Here is a 17318-nt window from a genome sequence, read left to right on the forward strand (position 1 = left end):
CGGGGCTGGCTGGCATGTGGTGCTGGGGGATTGAACCGTGGTCCCTGTGCTTTGCTAAGCTTGTTCTAAGTAGGTGCTTTAGACCACTGAGCCATCTTACCAGCCCCAGTATGCTCTTATTGTATTGTTAATCTCTTACTTTGGTAAATTTATAAGTAAGCTTTATCGTAGATATGTGTAGGAAAAAAACAATTGTAGGGAGTTGGTACTGTGCAGTTTCAGGTGTCCACAGAGGGGCTTGGCACATGTCCCTGTCAGAGAAACGTAGTGTGGAGCAGAGCCTCAGTAAGATGCCGTTTCGCATGAGGCTATCTGTTGGAAAGAGTATAAAGTGGAAGAGTTGGACTCCACATGTATTGCAAGCGGGCATGCGGAACAGGTGCAGCTGCTTGCCCTAATTCTCTGGTAGTTCTCAGAAAGTTAAATAATTCCCCAGGAGCCAGCATTTCCACTTCTGTGGACACAGGCAAGAAAAATGAAAATGTATGCCCTCAAAAAGCTGTACACAGGTTTCTTCTAGCATCCTTAGAGAAGTCAAAAAGTTGAAGCAACCCAAATGCCCATCAACTGATAAATAAAATAGTTGCACAATGGAATGTTTACAAAAATCAGTCAAAAAATGAACCAAATATTGATACATGCTACAACACAAAAACACCTGTGGATTGGCCAGGTAGCTTAGCAGATTAAAGTGCCTGTGTAGGCAGAGTGAAGGGACTGGGGTTCAATCCCCAGCGTGCCATGCTGGCCCTGCTCCTGGGGTGCCCTGAGACAGCAATTGAGACGGGGTGGTGGTGCGTGCCTGTAATCCCAGCACTTGGGAAGCTGAAAACAGAATCACTACGAGTCCGAGCTGTGTAGTGAGACCCTGTAGACCCTGTCTTAAATAATCAAACAAAAAAACCCCTGAACATCTGAAGTGAAAGAAGCCAGTCAAAAAAAATTAATGACATAGCTAGTGTGGTGGCACACACCTGTAATCCCAGCACTTGGGAGGTGGACGCAGGATTGTCATGAGTTTGAGGCCTAAAATGCCTAGTATCTTAAAAAAAAAAAAAAAAAAAACAACCAAAAAAAACCCAAAAACAAAAAAGCCTAAGTATATAATTAATTGATTCATTTATATGAAGAAGTAGAAGTTCACAGAGACAAAGGTAAGTAGGGGAAGCAGCTAGTGAGAATTGGGGAGACTGCTAATGAGTATTTGGTTTCTTTTGGCCGGCAGTTCGCTAATCAGTTTGACATGCAGAGACCAAAAGCCCTTGAGAAAAACATCAATTTAGGATAGAAGATTAAAACCATCATGGGGTTACAGTATCTTGTTTAGGAGGAGGAAAAAGGACATAGGCCAGAATAGTGAAAGCCAGTTATTTCTAGATATAGAAGGTCAGGAAAGAAGTGATAAAATCACATTATTTATAAGACAGTAGTTCAGTTCCTGAAGAACGTAAGTCGGATTAGTTTCTAAGCCCCACAAAGTGAGTCTCCCACTCCTTGGACACAGACGTACGGCGTACGTCGCTTCTAGCAGTGCCCCCCACCCCCACCCCGCTGCTGCTGCTGCTCGGCTTCGGGACAGCCTGGGCTCTGGCAGAGCCCAGCGCCACTGTACTCTGCCGCTCTGTGCAGCGAGCCGCGGCCGCACGACTGTGGCAAGCAAGGTCCCGCATATTAGCGAGCTACTTCGTGATTCGTTCGCATCTATGAACGTCGGTAACACGAGGTCCATCCTACTTGTGAAAATTTTCAGCGCCAGTGTTTGTGCATTGAGGATGTACTAATGTATGGTTCTTAAAAGTTGCAGTGCTTAAACAAAAACTTCCTTGATTTAAGATATCTAAAACAGCCCAGCTTTTTGAACGAAGGCATCTTGTTTCTAAGTAATTTTATCCTTAGATACATCATTTCTCCAAATTATTCCACAGGAGCACTAAAGGTGCTTCTTAAAGTGCCTGATACTCGTTTAGTATAAGAAAGTCAATTAAAGCCTGTCAGATTCTTTCTGGACCCAACTTCGGTGTAAAAGTACAAATAGGATGAACTAGCAAAAATGAGACTTAGGAATATTTCACTGTATTTTATTTTTATTTTTCCACAAATAATACACTGCATATATTCTTCTTAGTGGTTAATTGCTGTACAAGATGCGGACTTGTGATCCTATTTACAAACACCATTAGAACAAATCATTCTATTCATTAACAGAATGTAACTATATATCTATCCCAACCACTTTGAATACACAGATACAAAATGAACATTCATCTGTATACCCCATTTTTTCTAAGTTCCGTTAGAAAAATATTATAGGTGTGTAAACTCAGCAAAATATTCTAAAAGAGTCCAGTAGCCCATAATAGCATTGGGTCTTCTGTTTAACTGGCAATGTCAGAAATTATTGACCTGAGTCCCCCACAGCTCAACTCAACAGCATGGCTTTATTTCTTATAATTTCGTCTTCATACTTTTCTGCTGGATGGTTAAGACCAAGGTAAAGCAGGACCTATGCAACAAGAGTTGTAGCTTTTTGGTCTGAGAAGGTCAGTGAAATGCCCTCAGGATTTGTCCTGAGATCCTGTACCTCAGATTGTAGAACCTTTATCAGTGCAGCCATGTTAGAATGGCTATTTTAAAAATTCTTTTAAAAACACTTTATTATTACGTTAGGTGTACAGAATGATAACATTTATCATAGGGACTTTGTACCTACTCACGATATATCTTGCCACTGCTTTTTTTACCCTACTCCCCTCCCCTAGCTTCAACCCCTCTTCCACTCAATGGCTTTGTTGCCATTTTTTCCTTTCTTTTTTTCTTTTCTTTCCTTCTTTCCTTTCTCCCTCCCCTTTCCCTGGTTCCCCTTCCCATTTGAACATTTTCTTCCCATTTCCCAATATCTGTTAGACATTCTGGTCCTTATTTACACTTTTGATTTTTCACAACACAAGCAATGTGGCATTTACACAAATGTGTCTGGTGTATTTCACTTAAGAGCGTGGCCTCAAGTGCATCCACTTAGTAGAAATGTCCCAGTCTTAGCCTTCTTCATTGCAGAGTAGTGCTCTAGCCCATATAAAAAACATACTTGCTTTATCCATTCATAAGATGGCTTTTTTTTTTTTTTTTTTTTTTCCTTTTTTTTTTTTTTTTTAAGATAGGGACTTGCTGTATATATAGTTCAGGCTGTCACTGAACTAACTGTATAGCCCAGGCTGGCCTTGGATTTGCAGCTATCCTCCTGCCTCAGCCTCACGAGTGCTGGGATTACAGGCATGCACCAGCATGCCCAGCAGAATGGCTTTTTATTTTATTTTATTTTATTTTTTAGTACAGGGTCTACAGGGTCTCACTACACAGATCAGACTTGTAGTGATCTGCCTGTTTACAGCCTCCCAGGTGCTGGGATTACAGGTGTGTGCCACCATGCCCAATCTCAATTGCTGTTTTAGCACACTCCGGGGGTGGGACAAGCATGGCATGCCAGGGATCAAATCCCTGGCCTCTGCATCTGCCTAAGCAGGCACTGTAATCTGCTGAGCTACTTAAGGATGGCTGTTTTTTAAAAGCAAATATATTAGTGATGGTGTGAAGAAAATGGAACTCTCGTATGTTGTCGCTGAGGGAATGTAAAATAGTGTTGCCATTACGGAAAGCCAGGCAGTTTCCCAAAAGTATGAAGAGAATTTCCATATGGCCCAGCAGTCTACCCTTAGGACTGTACCCAAAATAATTTAAAATACATGCTCAAACCAACAACTAGTGTGCACATGTTCACAGCAGCCAAAAGGTAGCTTACCTAAGTTAAGCTTATTAGGCTAAGCTAAATATAGTATACCCACTTACTGGAATATTCTTCAGCCATTAAAAGGATTAGGACTGATACATACTGTAATAAGGATGAACTTTAAAAGCCAGCTAATAAAGCCAGATACAAAAGATGATATACTGAACCCATTTTTATGAAATATCAAAAATTGATCCACAGGAACAGAAAGAGCATCAGGAGCTGAGGAGTGGTTGGAACTGAATGCGAAATAGGTAGACTTTGCTTTTGAGGTCATGAGAATATTCTGGAGCTAGATAGTTATAAAACAATAAACTAAATATAACGGAACAGCACACTGTAAAAGTTAACCTTATGTGAATTTTATCTCAGAAATGCTTCACTATTAATTTAGCATGCAGAATTGTTATTTTCAAATTAGTGCTTTTATATAAACTCACTCGTTAATACAGTTGTAATGACCACCCATAACAGCGGGATGGAACCCAGAGCCTAGCGTAGTCCATGTTTGGGCACTAGTGCTGAGCGATACCCCTAGCCTTTTAAAAATTTTGACATAAGGTCTTATTAAATTGCCCATGCTAGTTTCCAGCTTGCAATTCTCCTGCCTCAGCCTCCAGAGTAGCTAGGGTTACATTTGTACCACAGCTGTTATCTTCAGTATTAAAAATGCTGTCCTTTTTCTATAAAGACCATAGAACTTTTATTTTTTAAATTTTTTTTGGTGGTACCAGGGATCAAACTCAGGACCTTGCGCTTGCACTTGCCAGGCAAGCACTTAATTCTACTGAGCTATCTCCCCAGCCTAGAGCTTACTTTTAATAGTCAAAGCTCTTAAAATTGTTTCCTCCTACTACATGAAATGTATTTTTTTTAAAAATGTTTTTGGTACTGGGGATTGAACTCACCAAATGAAATCTAGATAGTGTTTTGAGTGCTATCTTTAAATATTAAAACTTTCAAAATATTTATTTATTTATTTATTTTGGTGGAGCTGGGGATTGAACTCAGACCCTTGCCCTTGCCAGGGAAGCACTTACTCTACTGAGCCACTCCCTGGCCCCTAAGTGTCTTTAATTGTGTTTAGAAAATGGTTATAAAAAGCTGGATATGTGGACTGCAGAGGCTGAGGCAGGAGGATCATTGTGAATTCAAGGCCAGCCTGGGCTACAAAGTGAGCTCAAGGCCAGCACGAACTGGGCAGTGAGAAGCTGTCTCAAAAAACAGCAAAAAAGAAAGTGGTTATATTTCAGGGAAAAGATTTCTCCCTAATGAACTATCAAATGGGCCGTGTGATAAGCTAGTAGTGTGAACTTTTACCTCCCATTCCATATGGATTTTGGATTTGTCTCAAGTTAAGTCTGTAGGAAATCTTTGTCTAGAGAATGGAAGATCTAAAGACATCAATTTTGGGGCTGGGGAGATGGCTCAGTAGAAAAAGTGCTTCCCTGGTAAGCGTAAGGGTCTGAGTTCAATCCCCGGTTGGGGGGGGGGGGAAGACATCGATTTCTACCAGGGACATCTGGTAGAAATTGTGTCTTGATGTTTTTCTCCCTTGGATTTACTATTCCTGAGGGCTGCCTTTAGTATGACATCAACACATTATGATGAGCTCATAACTTATCACTCAGAAGTCACTATGCAGCACAATTGTTAGAAGTTTGAAGAGTTGGCCAAATAGCTCCGCTGATTAAAGTGCCTGCAAGCAGGTGCAGAGGCCAGGGGGACTGCTGTCAGCCCCGCCCCCGGGGCACGCTGAGACTGCACTTGAGACTGGGCATGGCGCCCTGTAATCTCAGCACGTGGGAGGCTGTAAACAGGTAGATCACTAGGAGTCCACTAGTAGTGAGACCCTGCACACCCCTGTAGAGCCTTCCCTAAAAAAATAAAATACAAAAAAAAAAAAAAAAATTGAAACAACTGATTTAATACTCATTTTGAGACAGTGCCTCACTATGTAGTTCCGGTTGGCTGCAAACGCAGTGATCTTCCTGGCTCAGCTCCCAAGTGCGGGGCTTACAGGTGTGCACCACCAAGCCTGGCAAGACTCAGAAGTTTATGATTTTTTTTGGCTGGCTCAGGCTGCCTTAAGGGCGGGTCGTAAAAAAGTTGAGAACAATTTTTTTTTTAAGACTCAGAATTTTATTTTTTTATTTTTTGGCAGAACTGGGGATTGAAATCAGACCCTTGTGCTACTGAGCCATCTCCCTGGCGCCAGGATTCAGGATCTTAGAAGTAACCTACATGGTAGCTAGAGTGAGTCGTCTGCTAATCAGTTATGAACTGTTAGTGTACTTGTCTGTAAAATTTTTGAAATGTTAATTCCTACAGTAAGAACTTATGACATAAAATGTGGCTTACCATAGAATGTTGTATTTCCTGTTTATTAAAGGCGTTAACAATTCTAAATGTAAGAAAAGTTCAATCATAAAGACAGCTTTCAACATTTCTGAGCAACACTTTATACTAAGTCATGAGTATAAGGGAATTTTGAGTGCTATTACTGTATTTTCTTATTCCCTATCTTTGGATTTGTCATTTTAATATTCTATGCTGGAGCTTGGACTAGAGCACAGAGCACTTTACAGTAACATTCCATTATCCCCCTGAAAAGTGTTTAATCATGAAACACACTTAAGGATTTAGAACATGGTATGTTTTCTAAGTGCTTAAGAGGTTTTCTGACCAATGTACAATCAAGCCAGCCATGATGTTAAAATAGAACCTGTATTATGCTTTTTTTTATGGGCATGGGTAATTATGCTACATTTTCTTTAAACTTTTTGCTGGGAAACGTAAGCATTTTCTCTCAAGTTATTGTATGGGTCTGTCAGTATATTTGAAAGCAAACCAAAAACAAATTTTAAAAGGAAGCCAGGTATAGTGGTGCAATCCCAGCACTCAGGAGTCTGAAATAGGAAGATTACCTGGGTTACACAATGAGTTCAAGGCCAGGCTAAACTGTATATTGAGACCTTATCTAAAAATAAGTAGCTGGGGAGATAGCTCAGTAGAACAAGTGCCTGCCTGGCAAGCGCAGGATCCTGAGTTCAATCCCTGGCACTGCAAAAATAAAAAAAATAAAAACAAACCCATAAAAACAAAAATAAGAAGGAAAATAGTATATTATTTATTTTTGTCTTTTGGTTCTAGGAATCAAACTCATGACCTTGCACGTGCCAGGCAGGTACTGCTACTGAGCTACATCCCCAGCCCAGTATTATGTGAAAAGAATCAGATTCTGGTTGTAATTTTGTTATGGTTTGTGTATATGTGTCCCCCACAAAGCCTCATGCAGTCTTGGGGTGGCCTCTGGAGTTTGTTTGCTTTTTGTGGAACTGGGGATTGAACTCAAGCGCTTGTGCTTACCGGGGAAGCGCTTATTCCACTGAGCCATCTCCCTGGCTGCAGTTCGATTACTGTGGATGTGGATGCTGCACCTGCCCTGAGGTAGGTAATTTGCATTTCAATGTGAGGAAAGAGAAGTTAGCTACTTGAGCTGCTGCTACTCCTCCTTGTGCTCTGCTGTGTGCTGCTCTGCCTTGGAGCTGGCTGAGTATGGACTGAAACCTCTAGTAACTGTGAGCTAAATAAACCTTTCCTTCCTTCATTTTGGGTGTCCAGTATTTGTCCCAACAACGAGAGAAGAGTAAGACAAATTTATTTTCATATTTATAAACTGCTGTTAAAATTCTCTCAAAAATGGTACTTACAAAGGCACAATTTGGTAGCATCAATTTATTCATTTATGGTCTTTTCTAAATAAGATCTCAAGAAACTGGCTCCTTCATCTTTTCTTTCAAGTATTTTTAAGGTTCAATCCGAAGTGCTGGTAAAACCTCATTCTCAAACTTACTAAACTAAGAGTTTAACAACACATTTGATAGGATGAAAAGGCAGACTATATCATCAAGGTAACTGCTTACAGTACTAGCTTCAGAATGTGAACGATGGGCTTAGCTTGTGGTATCAGCTTAAAGGACTGGAAACATGGGCTTTCATTACTTAAGAGCTTTTCTTGAGATAAGTAGGTTTTTAATACCTGAACTAGAAATTAAATTTAGACTATGAGAGAACACTACAGTTATCCCAAACATCAAAAGCAACAACTAAAAGATTAAAGTACAATGATGAATGAATTAGTAAAGCTTGGTTACTGCCTGGATACTAATTAGTGCAACTCCTTGTTTTTAAGTTTTCAAAAGTTTGGCTTCCTATTTAAATTTTCTTTTTTAATGAATTATATATACAGTGTTGTTCTGTAACTCAAGTATAATGCTCATCTATAAAAAGAACAGTTTTTATTTTAGGTATGTTGAAAAGCCCAAGGGCCGGGGAGATGGCTCAGTGGAATAAGCGCTTCCCTAGCAAGCACAAGGGTCTGAGTTCAATCCCGAGTTCTGGAGAGAAAAAGCCCTACTACCGTTTTTCCTACATAAAATACTTTCGAAGATACTTCTAGCATAGAAATCCTCAATGTTTCATCCAGTTTCCAGCCTGTGTTGGAAGTTTCTCATCAAGTAATGTATTGTGCTATGTTCTCTATTATCATGGCCAAATACTCTGATAACTTATGAACATTTGTCGTGGGTAAAAATAGAGAGAATAAATGTCACAACTCAATTTGAATGTTAAACTGGGCTTACACCCTCAAAAGTGAAAATGAGCTTCAGTATGAATGAGAATATAAATTATGTCCGTATATACCATGTACTAAAAACTAAGGAATGCAAATACCTTGTTGGCTGAAAAATGAAGAAGCAATAAAATTCGTGATGTTGTATTTTAATCTTTTGTTAAAGCTCCGAATAAATTGCTAATCAAATTGAGGTAGAGGTAGACCCTCGTTATTCTTTCCATGTGTCAGAACTTGTCTCCCACCTTAACTCGAATGCATTACCTTTTCCTTAATTACAGAAACATGATTCAACTTGAAATGTGTGTTATGAAAGATCATTCAAAGGGCATTTAAAAATTCTTATTTACCAGCTTAAAAAATCTCTCCTAAAAATGTACACAATTCAATTTTCTTCTTGCTAATCATAAATATATTTGTTTTTCCTCCAAGTTTATGGAAAAAAGGTAGAGAAACTATACAATGCAAATATTATGATGTCTTGTGACAAAGACATCTGGAACATTACTAGGGAAGCAACAAGGTTTTATATTAGTGGCTAGATGTTCTCTTTAGGGGTTACATTAAGTTTCCTACAAAGTAATTTCCTTTTCAGATTTTAAACAAATGCCAGTAAACAAATCTATTTCCATTTTAAATCACATACAAGAGCTATGTGATCAGAGGGATGGGAAACACTAGGTAAGGCCTGGTGGGTGGTAACTTCTTCATGACTAGGTAAGGGAATCACCTGTTCAACCTCTAAAGCATTTAAGTCAATGAAAATGTAATCCAGACACCCATGAAAGCCACCAACATAATTTGTGTAAGCAGGTTCACCACAAGCACTTCTCAATTTGAAGAAATGCTTCAGAGCCATGTTGCATCTTTCCTCTTCCCCATTGGAAGCCCAATCTTCGTGGTCCTCTGGAATGCTGCCATTTATGACAAACTCATACATTCCTGTTGATGGTGTACTATTGAAGTCCCCACAAAATATAACGGGAATGCCAGGATACAGATCACATGAGACATGCTTAATGTGAGCCAAGGCCACGGCCATCTGAATGAGACGAATGTACCCACCTACGAACACAAAAACATTAATGTAAGTACTTTTATTATTTTATTTTTTTACGTATTTAGTACACAGATCAGACTCACAGTGATTCTCCTGTTTTCAGCTTCCCAAGTGCTGGGATTACAGGTGCATGCCACCACACCCAGTCTCTATCGCTGTCTCACGGCACCCTGGGGGCGAGAGCAGCATGGCACCCCAGGGATTGAACACTAGTCCCTGCACCCACCTAAGCAGGTGCTTTAGTCCACTGAGTCATTTACGTACTTTATTTATTTATTTATTTATTTATTTATTTATTTATTTATTTTGTATTTTAAGGAAGGGTCTATAGGGTGTGCTGGGTCTCACTACTAGATCAGATTCATAGTGATCCACCTGTTTACAGCCTCCCAAGAGCTGGGATTACAGGCATGCACCACCTCGCCGTCTTATTTAAGTAATTTTATTTTATTGTGGAACCAGGGATTGAACTCTGGCCCTTGCGCTTGCCAGGAAAGTGCTTATTCCACTGAGCCATCTCCCCGGCCGCATGTACTTTTAAAAGTTGTCTTTAAGTTAAAAAAAACCCAAAAAACAAAACACCAAATCTCAACATATTGTATACACTGTGTAAAAGCATTTTAGCAAACTTGTCACCTGTTTAAGTCACTGTGAAGCCAAATACGGTAAAACTTACCTTTGGGATGCCAGTAGAGATGTGTATTAGCGACACATATTTTTTTAGAGGAGTCCTTTGTAGACTGAAGCACTGAAACCTAAAATAAAGTACCAAGAGTTCAGTTGGTGTGAGCCAATCTCCTGAGTGTTTCATCTAATAGGATGAACTGACATTTTATTCACTTTCCTTTCCTTGATGAAGAGAGCAACTATGAAACTGAATGTTTTAGGATATTGTATGTGCATAGGATCCAGTATAACTTTTTTTTTTAGAACTGGGGATTGAACTCAGGTCCTTGGGCTTGCCAGGCAAGTGCTTATTCAACTGAGCCATCTCCCCAGCCCCTAGTGTAACGTTTTAACTGTCCAACATGTAACGCAATTATAAAAATACCTTTTAGATGACAATGTAAGGTTGGAAAAGTGTTTTCAAATCTGTGAGCACAAGCTTTGGAATCAGGCAGACTTACATTTGAATATTTACCATTCACAGCAGAGACAGTTTTCTAAGCTAGTTTCATGATAAAGAGACCATATCCTCCCCTCATGGAGGGCTGTAGTGTGCATTCAATTGCATGAGCTGACACAGAGGTGCACAGAACACAGTAGGTGCTCAGAAAAAAATGGCAGCTACTCTGTAATCTTTTTTTAGACAGTCTATGTAGTTCAGACTGACCTTGTACGCACTATGTAGCCCAGGCTTATCTTGAACTCACAGCTGTCCTCCTGCCTCAGCCTTCCAGGTAGTGAGATTACAGGCATGGGCCACGATGCCTGGGTTTTGGGGTTTTTGAGTCTATGTAAGTCCAGTATGGCCTTGAACTCACGGCAATCCTCCTGCCTTGGCCTCCAGAGTACAGGAATTAGAGGCGTATACCACTATGCCCAGCTCTTTTTTTTTTTTTTTTTTTTTTTTTAAATTTTTATTTATTTATTTGTGTGTGTGTGTGTGGCCAGCTCAGCCCACCAGGTGGCGGGGCTGGCTGGCATGTGGTGCTGGGGGATTGAACCGCGGTCCCTGTGCTTTGCTAAGCTTGTTCTAAGTAGGTGCTTTAGACCACTGAGCCATCTCACCAGCCCCTGCCCAGCTCTTTCAAACATTTTTTTTTTCACTGCTACTCAGTTTGAATAAAGCCAACTGCTTAAAAACTTTGGACATTCAATAAACACATTTTCATAAATGACAATTTTATTTTTAAAAATATATTTAGAAAAAAAAATATATATTTAGTCCAGGGTCTACAGGGTCTCACTACACAGATCGGACTTGTAGTGATCCTCCTGTTTTCAGTCTCCCAAGCACTGAGATTACTGGTGTGCAACACCATGCTCAGGCCCACTGGCCCAGGACGTCCTGTGGGTGGGCTGGCACGGCACACTGGGGATTGAACCCCAGACCCTGTGTCTGCCTAAGCAGGCACTTTAATCTGCTAAACTATCTGGTCAGTCCTATAATTTTAGGTATCAGTTAACCTTGCCTAGTGATGATGATAAATACAATATAATCAATTCCCTAAGAATCCTGCTCCAAGGGACCAGGGAGATAGCTCAGTAGAATAAGCACTTGCTTTGCAAGTGCAAGGGCCTGAGTTCAATCCCTGGTTAAGGAACCTGGTAACTAAATTTGCCCAATCTCTCTCTCTTTGAGGAAACAGTTTATATTTTATTATATGAAAGATTTCCTGCATTTCAAGACTATTATATTCCAATGCTCAACCAATCTCTCATTTATGAAGTTGGGAAGAATAACATGTATAAAACAGGAATATGGGGGAGGGCTTGCCCATTAGCTCAGTTAAGTGACTGCTTGAACAAAGCAATCGTGATGCTGTGGTTCAATCCCCAGATCCTCAAGCCTTATCAGACTTGCCTTGAAGGCATCCTGAGCCAGCCAAAAAAAACCAAAAAACACTTCTGAACTTTTTAGGGCCAGGGAGATGGCTCCCTAGGATAAGCGCTTGCCTGGCAAGCACTAGGGCCTGAGTTCAATCCCCAGTTCTGGGAAAAAAAAAACAACAACAAAAAAAACCAAACTGGGGGGCTGGCAGTTTAGTTCAGCAGACTAAATGCTTGCTTAGGTAAGCACAGGGGCCAGGGCTCAATCCCTGGCTCTGCAGGCTGAGCCATTGATAGTCTGGGCGTGGTGGTGCACGCCTGTAATCCCAGCACTAGGGAGGCAGAAATCAGGAGGATCACTACGAGGCTAGGCTGTGTAGTGAAACTCTGCACAAAGAAAAACCACCCAGGAATATATGAATCACTGTAAAGATTAACATGTTTATGATGAGGCCGTAACTCATGTATCTTGCTACTGGTCATCTTGAACCACTGGTGGTATATGCAGGCACAGTATAGTTGCTAAATAAATGTACTGGATTAGTGAATGAAAACTAAACTTTGTACGGAGAATACAAGCCTAAACAGAGGATAAAATGTAAACATAAGCTAAAATAAAAGCTAGACAGTTTCATTTCACTTATCATCCCTCCAACTTGTCCTTTCAGGTCCCTAAAAATGCCTGAATTTATGAAGAGACAGGTGGAGCTACCTCACCTGCAGGACTGAAGACCTCTGGAGCACCTTCTCCTGCGCCAACGGATAGGAAACTAGTTTCTCCAGCAGTTCTTTGTGAAGTGGGTTGGATTCTAGGGCTTCTTGAAAAGAAATGTCATGCTGGCCAAGGAGGCTGAACTTTGACTTCCGGTAAAAAGTGGCCAGACCCTCGTGCTGCTTGATTCGAAACACGCCCTCCAGCCCGAAGGCCTCGAGCGCAGGCACCAAGCTGTCTGAAAACACCGCGCGGTCAACCTCCTGCAAACAGATGAGGTCGGCATTGTAGCCAGTGAGTTCCTTCTGGATAAGGTTCTGGCGGTAGTCGACCTCCAGGGCGTAGGGGGCACAGTACGGGTACAACACAGTCCTGGAGAACTCCGTCTGGGCATACGTGTCTGCCAGGATGTTGTAGGAGACAGTGCGGATGAGGGCATCCTCCGTCACCTTCTTGGTGTACAGATGCCGGTGGTCAAAAGTGCAGGTGCCAGGCCCGGCTTCCACCGGGGACACGCTTTCCAGCTCCCGGCTCGGCCCGAAGCGCTGCCCATTGCCCGGGGTGCAGTGAAGCCGGAGCCGCAGCCCGATGTCAGCGTTGGATGGGGTGTAGACGCGCTCCCGCACACCGGTCTCGGTCCAAGCGGAAGACGGCAGCGAGGGAGACAATGAAGAGGGGCCGCCGCCCTCCGGCTCCGCCGCTCCGGGCCTGGCTTCCTTGTACCAGCGGAAGAGACAGCCCGCTGGATCCCCAAATTCGAGGCTGAGTTTGGGGCACACCGGGAAGCCCGCCATCATGTAGCGCGGCAACTGCAGCTCGGTGAAGGTAGGAGGGTTGCGCTCCACCTTGTACTTGACATCGCCGATCTGCAGCACCGCGCCGTCCTGCCAGGCGTCCACGTTGAGTACATCCTCGGCCACTGCCTCCTCCCGGTAGTACAGCTTCACCACCGGCTCAGGGGCCGCGGCCGGCTCGGAGCCAGGCACCGCGGAGTCGACGCCGCCGCTCGCGTTCGGCCGGTTCTTCCTGCTCTTCTTCGCCGCGGCCGCCTTGGCGTGGCCCTTGAGGGCGTTGGTTGCGATCCGGCTGAGGACCCGGCCGAGCGGCTCGCTCTGGTCGCGCTGCATGTTCTTGTGGCTGCCGTCGGCCAGCGCGAACGACAGGCTCAGCTTGGGCTCGGAGGGCACGCAGCGCACCACGGCGCGCTCCATCGCGCCCGCCGCCTTCTCTGCCGCAGCCTCCGCCCGGCTGCGCTGCTCCGCCGCGGCCCGGAACCCTCGAAGCGCGGCGCGGACGCCTGAGAACCTCCACATGAACCTGGCTGCCCAGCAGCTGACAGGACCCGGGCCGAGGGGCGGCCCGGCGTCAGGCTAGGCGCAGAACCCGCAGCCCGCAGCCCCGGGCTCCATTCGCACACTGCGGGCTCCGCGCGACGAGGAGAGGGCGCGCGGCGCTTCCGCGGTGCACTTTCGCCAGTCCTCCTCCCCGCTCTTTCTTTCTACAGCCATGCCCGTCTCGAATTTCTAGCCGATTAATTTTTATATTTAATCCTAGGTAGACTGGGGAAGCTGTTAAAGAAACAGAGGGGTGGCGCATGCAAAGGCTGGAGCCGGCAGTTTTGTGGAAAGTGCGGATTGAAGAAAGGCGCGCGGAAGGCGCGGCGGGCCGGAAGTGGTGGGCGGGGCCGCGTGCGCGCTTCCGCCGAGGTGGCGGTTGCGCCCAATGGCTGTGGTTCTCCTGCCGGCGCCCGCTGGGCTTTGCGAGGGCGTGGGGGGCCGCGTTCGGAGGGCGAGCTCTGCTTGGGGCGTGGAAAGCGGTACCCGTTTCCTCTCCGCGGTGGTGCCGGCGCCGCTGTCCCTTCTCTGAGGTGTGGAGGGCCCCGGCCGTCGTTAAGTAACCGCGTACGACACCCCGAATATAAGCGCGGACCCCGCTGAAACACGGCCCCAAGCGCGCTGTGTAAGCCGCGCGGTGCGGGGGGATGGGAGGGGCCCTGCCGGTCGCTTGCGGCTGTGCGGCCTCCAGAGAGAGAGAGAGAGAGAGAGAGAGAGAGAGAGAGAGAGAGAGAGAGAGAGAGACAGACAGACAGACAGACAGACAGACAGACAGACTAGGCACGCACACGCTCCAAGCCACAGTATAGTAAGTGGACACACACGCAGTGCTGACACCCGGCGGAAGCCTGCTCATTTTTATTTTTTATTTATTTTATTTTATTTTTTTTATTTTTATTTTTTTTTAAATTTCTTTTTTTTTTTAAATTTATTTATTTATGTGTGTGTGTGTGGCCAGCTCAGCCCACCAGGGGGCGGGCTGGCTGGCATGTGGTGCTGGGGGATCGAACCGTGGTCCCTGGGTTTTGCTAAAGCTTGTTCTAAGTAGGTGCTTTAGACCACTGAGCCATCTCACCAGCCCCCTGCTCATTTTTAGGAAAGAGGAAAACCTTTGCTATTTAGGATTGCCAGGTCTAGCAAATAAAAGCACAGATCGCCAGTTAAATTTCGTGTGTGTGTGTGTGTGTGTGTGTGTGTGTGTGTGTGTGTGTGGCCAGCTCAGCCCACCAGGGGGCGGGCTGGCTGGCATGTGGTGCTGGGGGATCGAACCGTGGTCCCTGGGTTTTGCTAAAGCTTGTTCTAAGTAGGTGCTTTAGACCTCTGAGCCATCTCACCAGCCCCCTGCTCATTTTTAGGAAAGAGGAAAACCTTTGCTATTTAGGATTGCCAGGTCTAGCAAATAAAAGCACAGATCGCCAGTTAAATTTCGTGTGTGTGTGTGTGTGTGTGTGTGTGTGTGGTGATGATGGTGGTATTGGGGATTTTACCCAGTGACTCACACATGCCAGGCCACGTGCTCTGCTAGTAATTTCAGTTAATGAGTAATAGTGCAAAGTGTTCTAAATATAAAGTAATTCTTTTGTTTGTCTGAAACTTTAAAAAAAATTGGTGCACATTAATGATATGAATGAGGAGATTTTGGTGTATTGGTACATGCATTCTCCCCCCCACCCCCCGTTTTTGGTCTCCGTGGTCCTTCTCTGCTTTGCCTTCCCCTACTCTTGATCTGCCTCAGCTTTTTAATCCCCTGACAGGGATATGCTGCGTAGTTCAAGGTGACCTTGAACTCACTGTGTTCTACACTGCCCTCGAACTTGAGGCACCTCAGGAATGCTGGCGTTGCAGGTGTACACCATCACACCTAGCTTATGTGACAATGAGACAGGGAGCCTCCAGATAATACAGGGGAAAAATGTTCTCCCAACCTGACCTGGATGAGTTGGTGTTCTCTAAAACTGAAGAATGAATTTTAGGAACAAACGGAGGTTGAGAGTAGAATATATTTATTGAGGGAAAGAAAGCCCCTGTCTTAAGGAGAGGGACAGGAACGGGGACTCCCCCCTCCCAGAGCGTTGTCCCGCGAAGTTGTCCCTTCCTCGGACTTTCATAGTGTAAAACCACGCAGGCTAAGGTGGAGGAAATGGGTAATTCACTTAGGTGGATGTGGGGTGGGACAAAACTATGGTCACGCAATGGGATTACAAGCACCATTGCTCAGGTAAAATTAAGCCCAGGACCAAATGGGGAAGGGAGTCACATAGCAAGCAGGCATGAATGTAAAACAGGACTTTATCTGGTAGCCGTCAGATAATGGGTCTTCTTGGCTTTTTCAGGGCGATGAGCAGTTCCAGATGCTAATCTTTAGGGAGGTTAGCATTTGTTTGATCTTTGGTCTTTAGGTTTGACTCACAGCAGGAGCATCTGTCCCTTCCACAGTTTGTAAGCTATCTTGTCTTCTGTGTTATCTCCTTTGAGGGCCTGGCCCTGTCTGCCTATAATATTTCTATCTAATTTGGCTGCCTGCAACAAGAGTCTTAATCCAGGTTTTGAGATACGCCATACAATGCCACTCTTCTTTTTGGTTTTTTTCTTTAATATTTCAATTTGTTTGAAAGAGTAAAACATAGCCATAGATCCTCTTGCCTCAACCTCTCAAAGTGCTAGGTTTATAAGGCATGCACCATTATCCCCGGTATTGTGGACTTAAGTAATCCTTCAGGCTCAGCCTCCTGAGTAGCTGGGACTACAGACATCCACTGCCACACCAAACTCGTCACACAATCACTCCTTTCCTATACCACACTCCCATTCTGGGATTTGAATCCAGGACTTTGCAGTGCAAGCACCTGTCACTGAGCTACATCCCCAGCCCTTTTATTAATTCTGACATAGGGTCTTGCTGAATTACCCACACTGTTTGAACTCACATTTCTGTGCATCCTGCATAGCTGGAATTATACCACTATTCCTGGCTTCAAGTTGGTTTTTTTTTTTTTTTGACAAAGTCATCAAGGTATTTTGGTGGGGGAAAGATAATCTTTCAGCAAATTATACTGAAACAATTGTATATTTTTTTTTTCTTTTTTGTGGAACCGAGGATTGAACTCAGAGCCTTGCGTTTGCCAGGGAAGTGCTTATTCCACTGAGCCATCTCCCCGGCCCCTTAACAATTGTATATTCTGATGAAAAAAGTTACATGGATTGCAGACCCAAATGTAAAAACATGGGAGAAAATCTTTTTTTTTTTTAATTATTTAATTAATTAATTATTTATTTGTGTGTGTGTGTGTGTGTGTGTG

At 43.8% G+C, this 17318-nt stretch overlaps 2 protein-coding genes across 11 annotated transcripts in view; one reads left to right on the forward strand and one right to left on the reverse strand.

Moving 5' to 3' along the window:
• Positions 1-8709: 8709 nt before the first annotated feature.
• Pde12 (phosphodiesterase 12) lies at positions 8710-14322 on the reverse strand. The gene is made up of 3 exons (XM_004631618.2): positions 12691-14322; positions 10157-10235; positions 8710-9485 (listed from the first exon to the last, which is right to left on the reverse strand). The coding sequence occupies exons 1-3, from the start codon at positions 13996-13998 to the stop codon at positions 9043-9045; spliced, it is 1830 nt and encodes a 609-aa protein (XP_004631675.1). The 5' UTR covers positions 13999-14322; the 3' UTR covers positions 8710-9042.
• A 77-nt stretch (positions 14323-14399) lies between these two features.
• Positions 14400-17318, forward strand: part of Dnah12 (dynein axonemal heavy chain 12) — a 186845-nt gene continuing 183926 nt past the window's right edge. For all 10 annotated transcript variants that reach the window (XR_002821196.1, XM_023715784.1, XM_023715785.1 and 7 more), the window contains exon 1: positions 14400-14552. The gene's annotated coding sequence lies outside the window, so the exon portion shown is untranslated. The remainder of the gene's footprint in view (positions 14553-17318) is intronic.

The sequence above is a fragment of the Octodon degus genome, unplaced genomic scaffold, assembly GCF_000260255.1.
Source record: "Octodon degus isolate 3935 unplaced genomic scaffold, OctDeg1.0 scaffold00043, whole genome shotgun sequence".
In the NCBI taxonomy this organism is placed as follows: Eukaryota; Metazoa; Chordata; class Mammalia; order Rodentia; family Octodontidae; genus Octodon; species Octodon degus.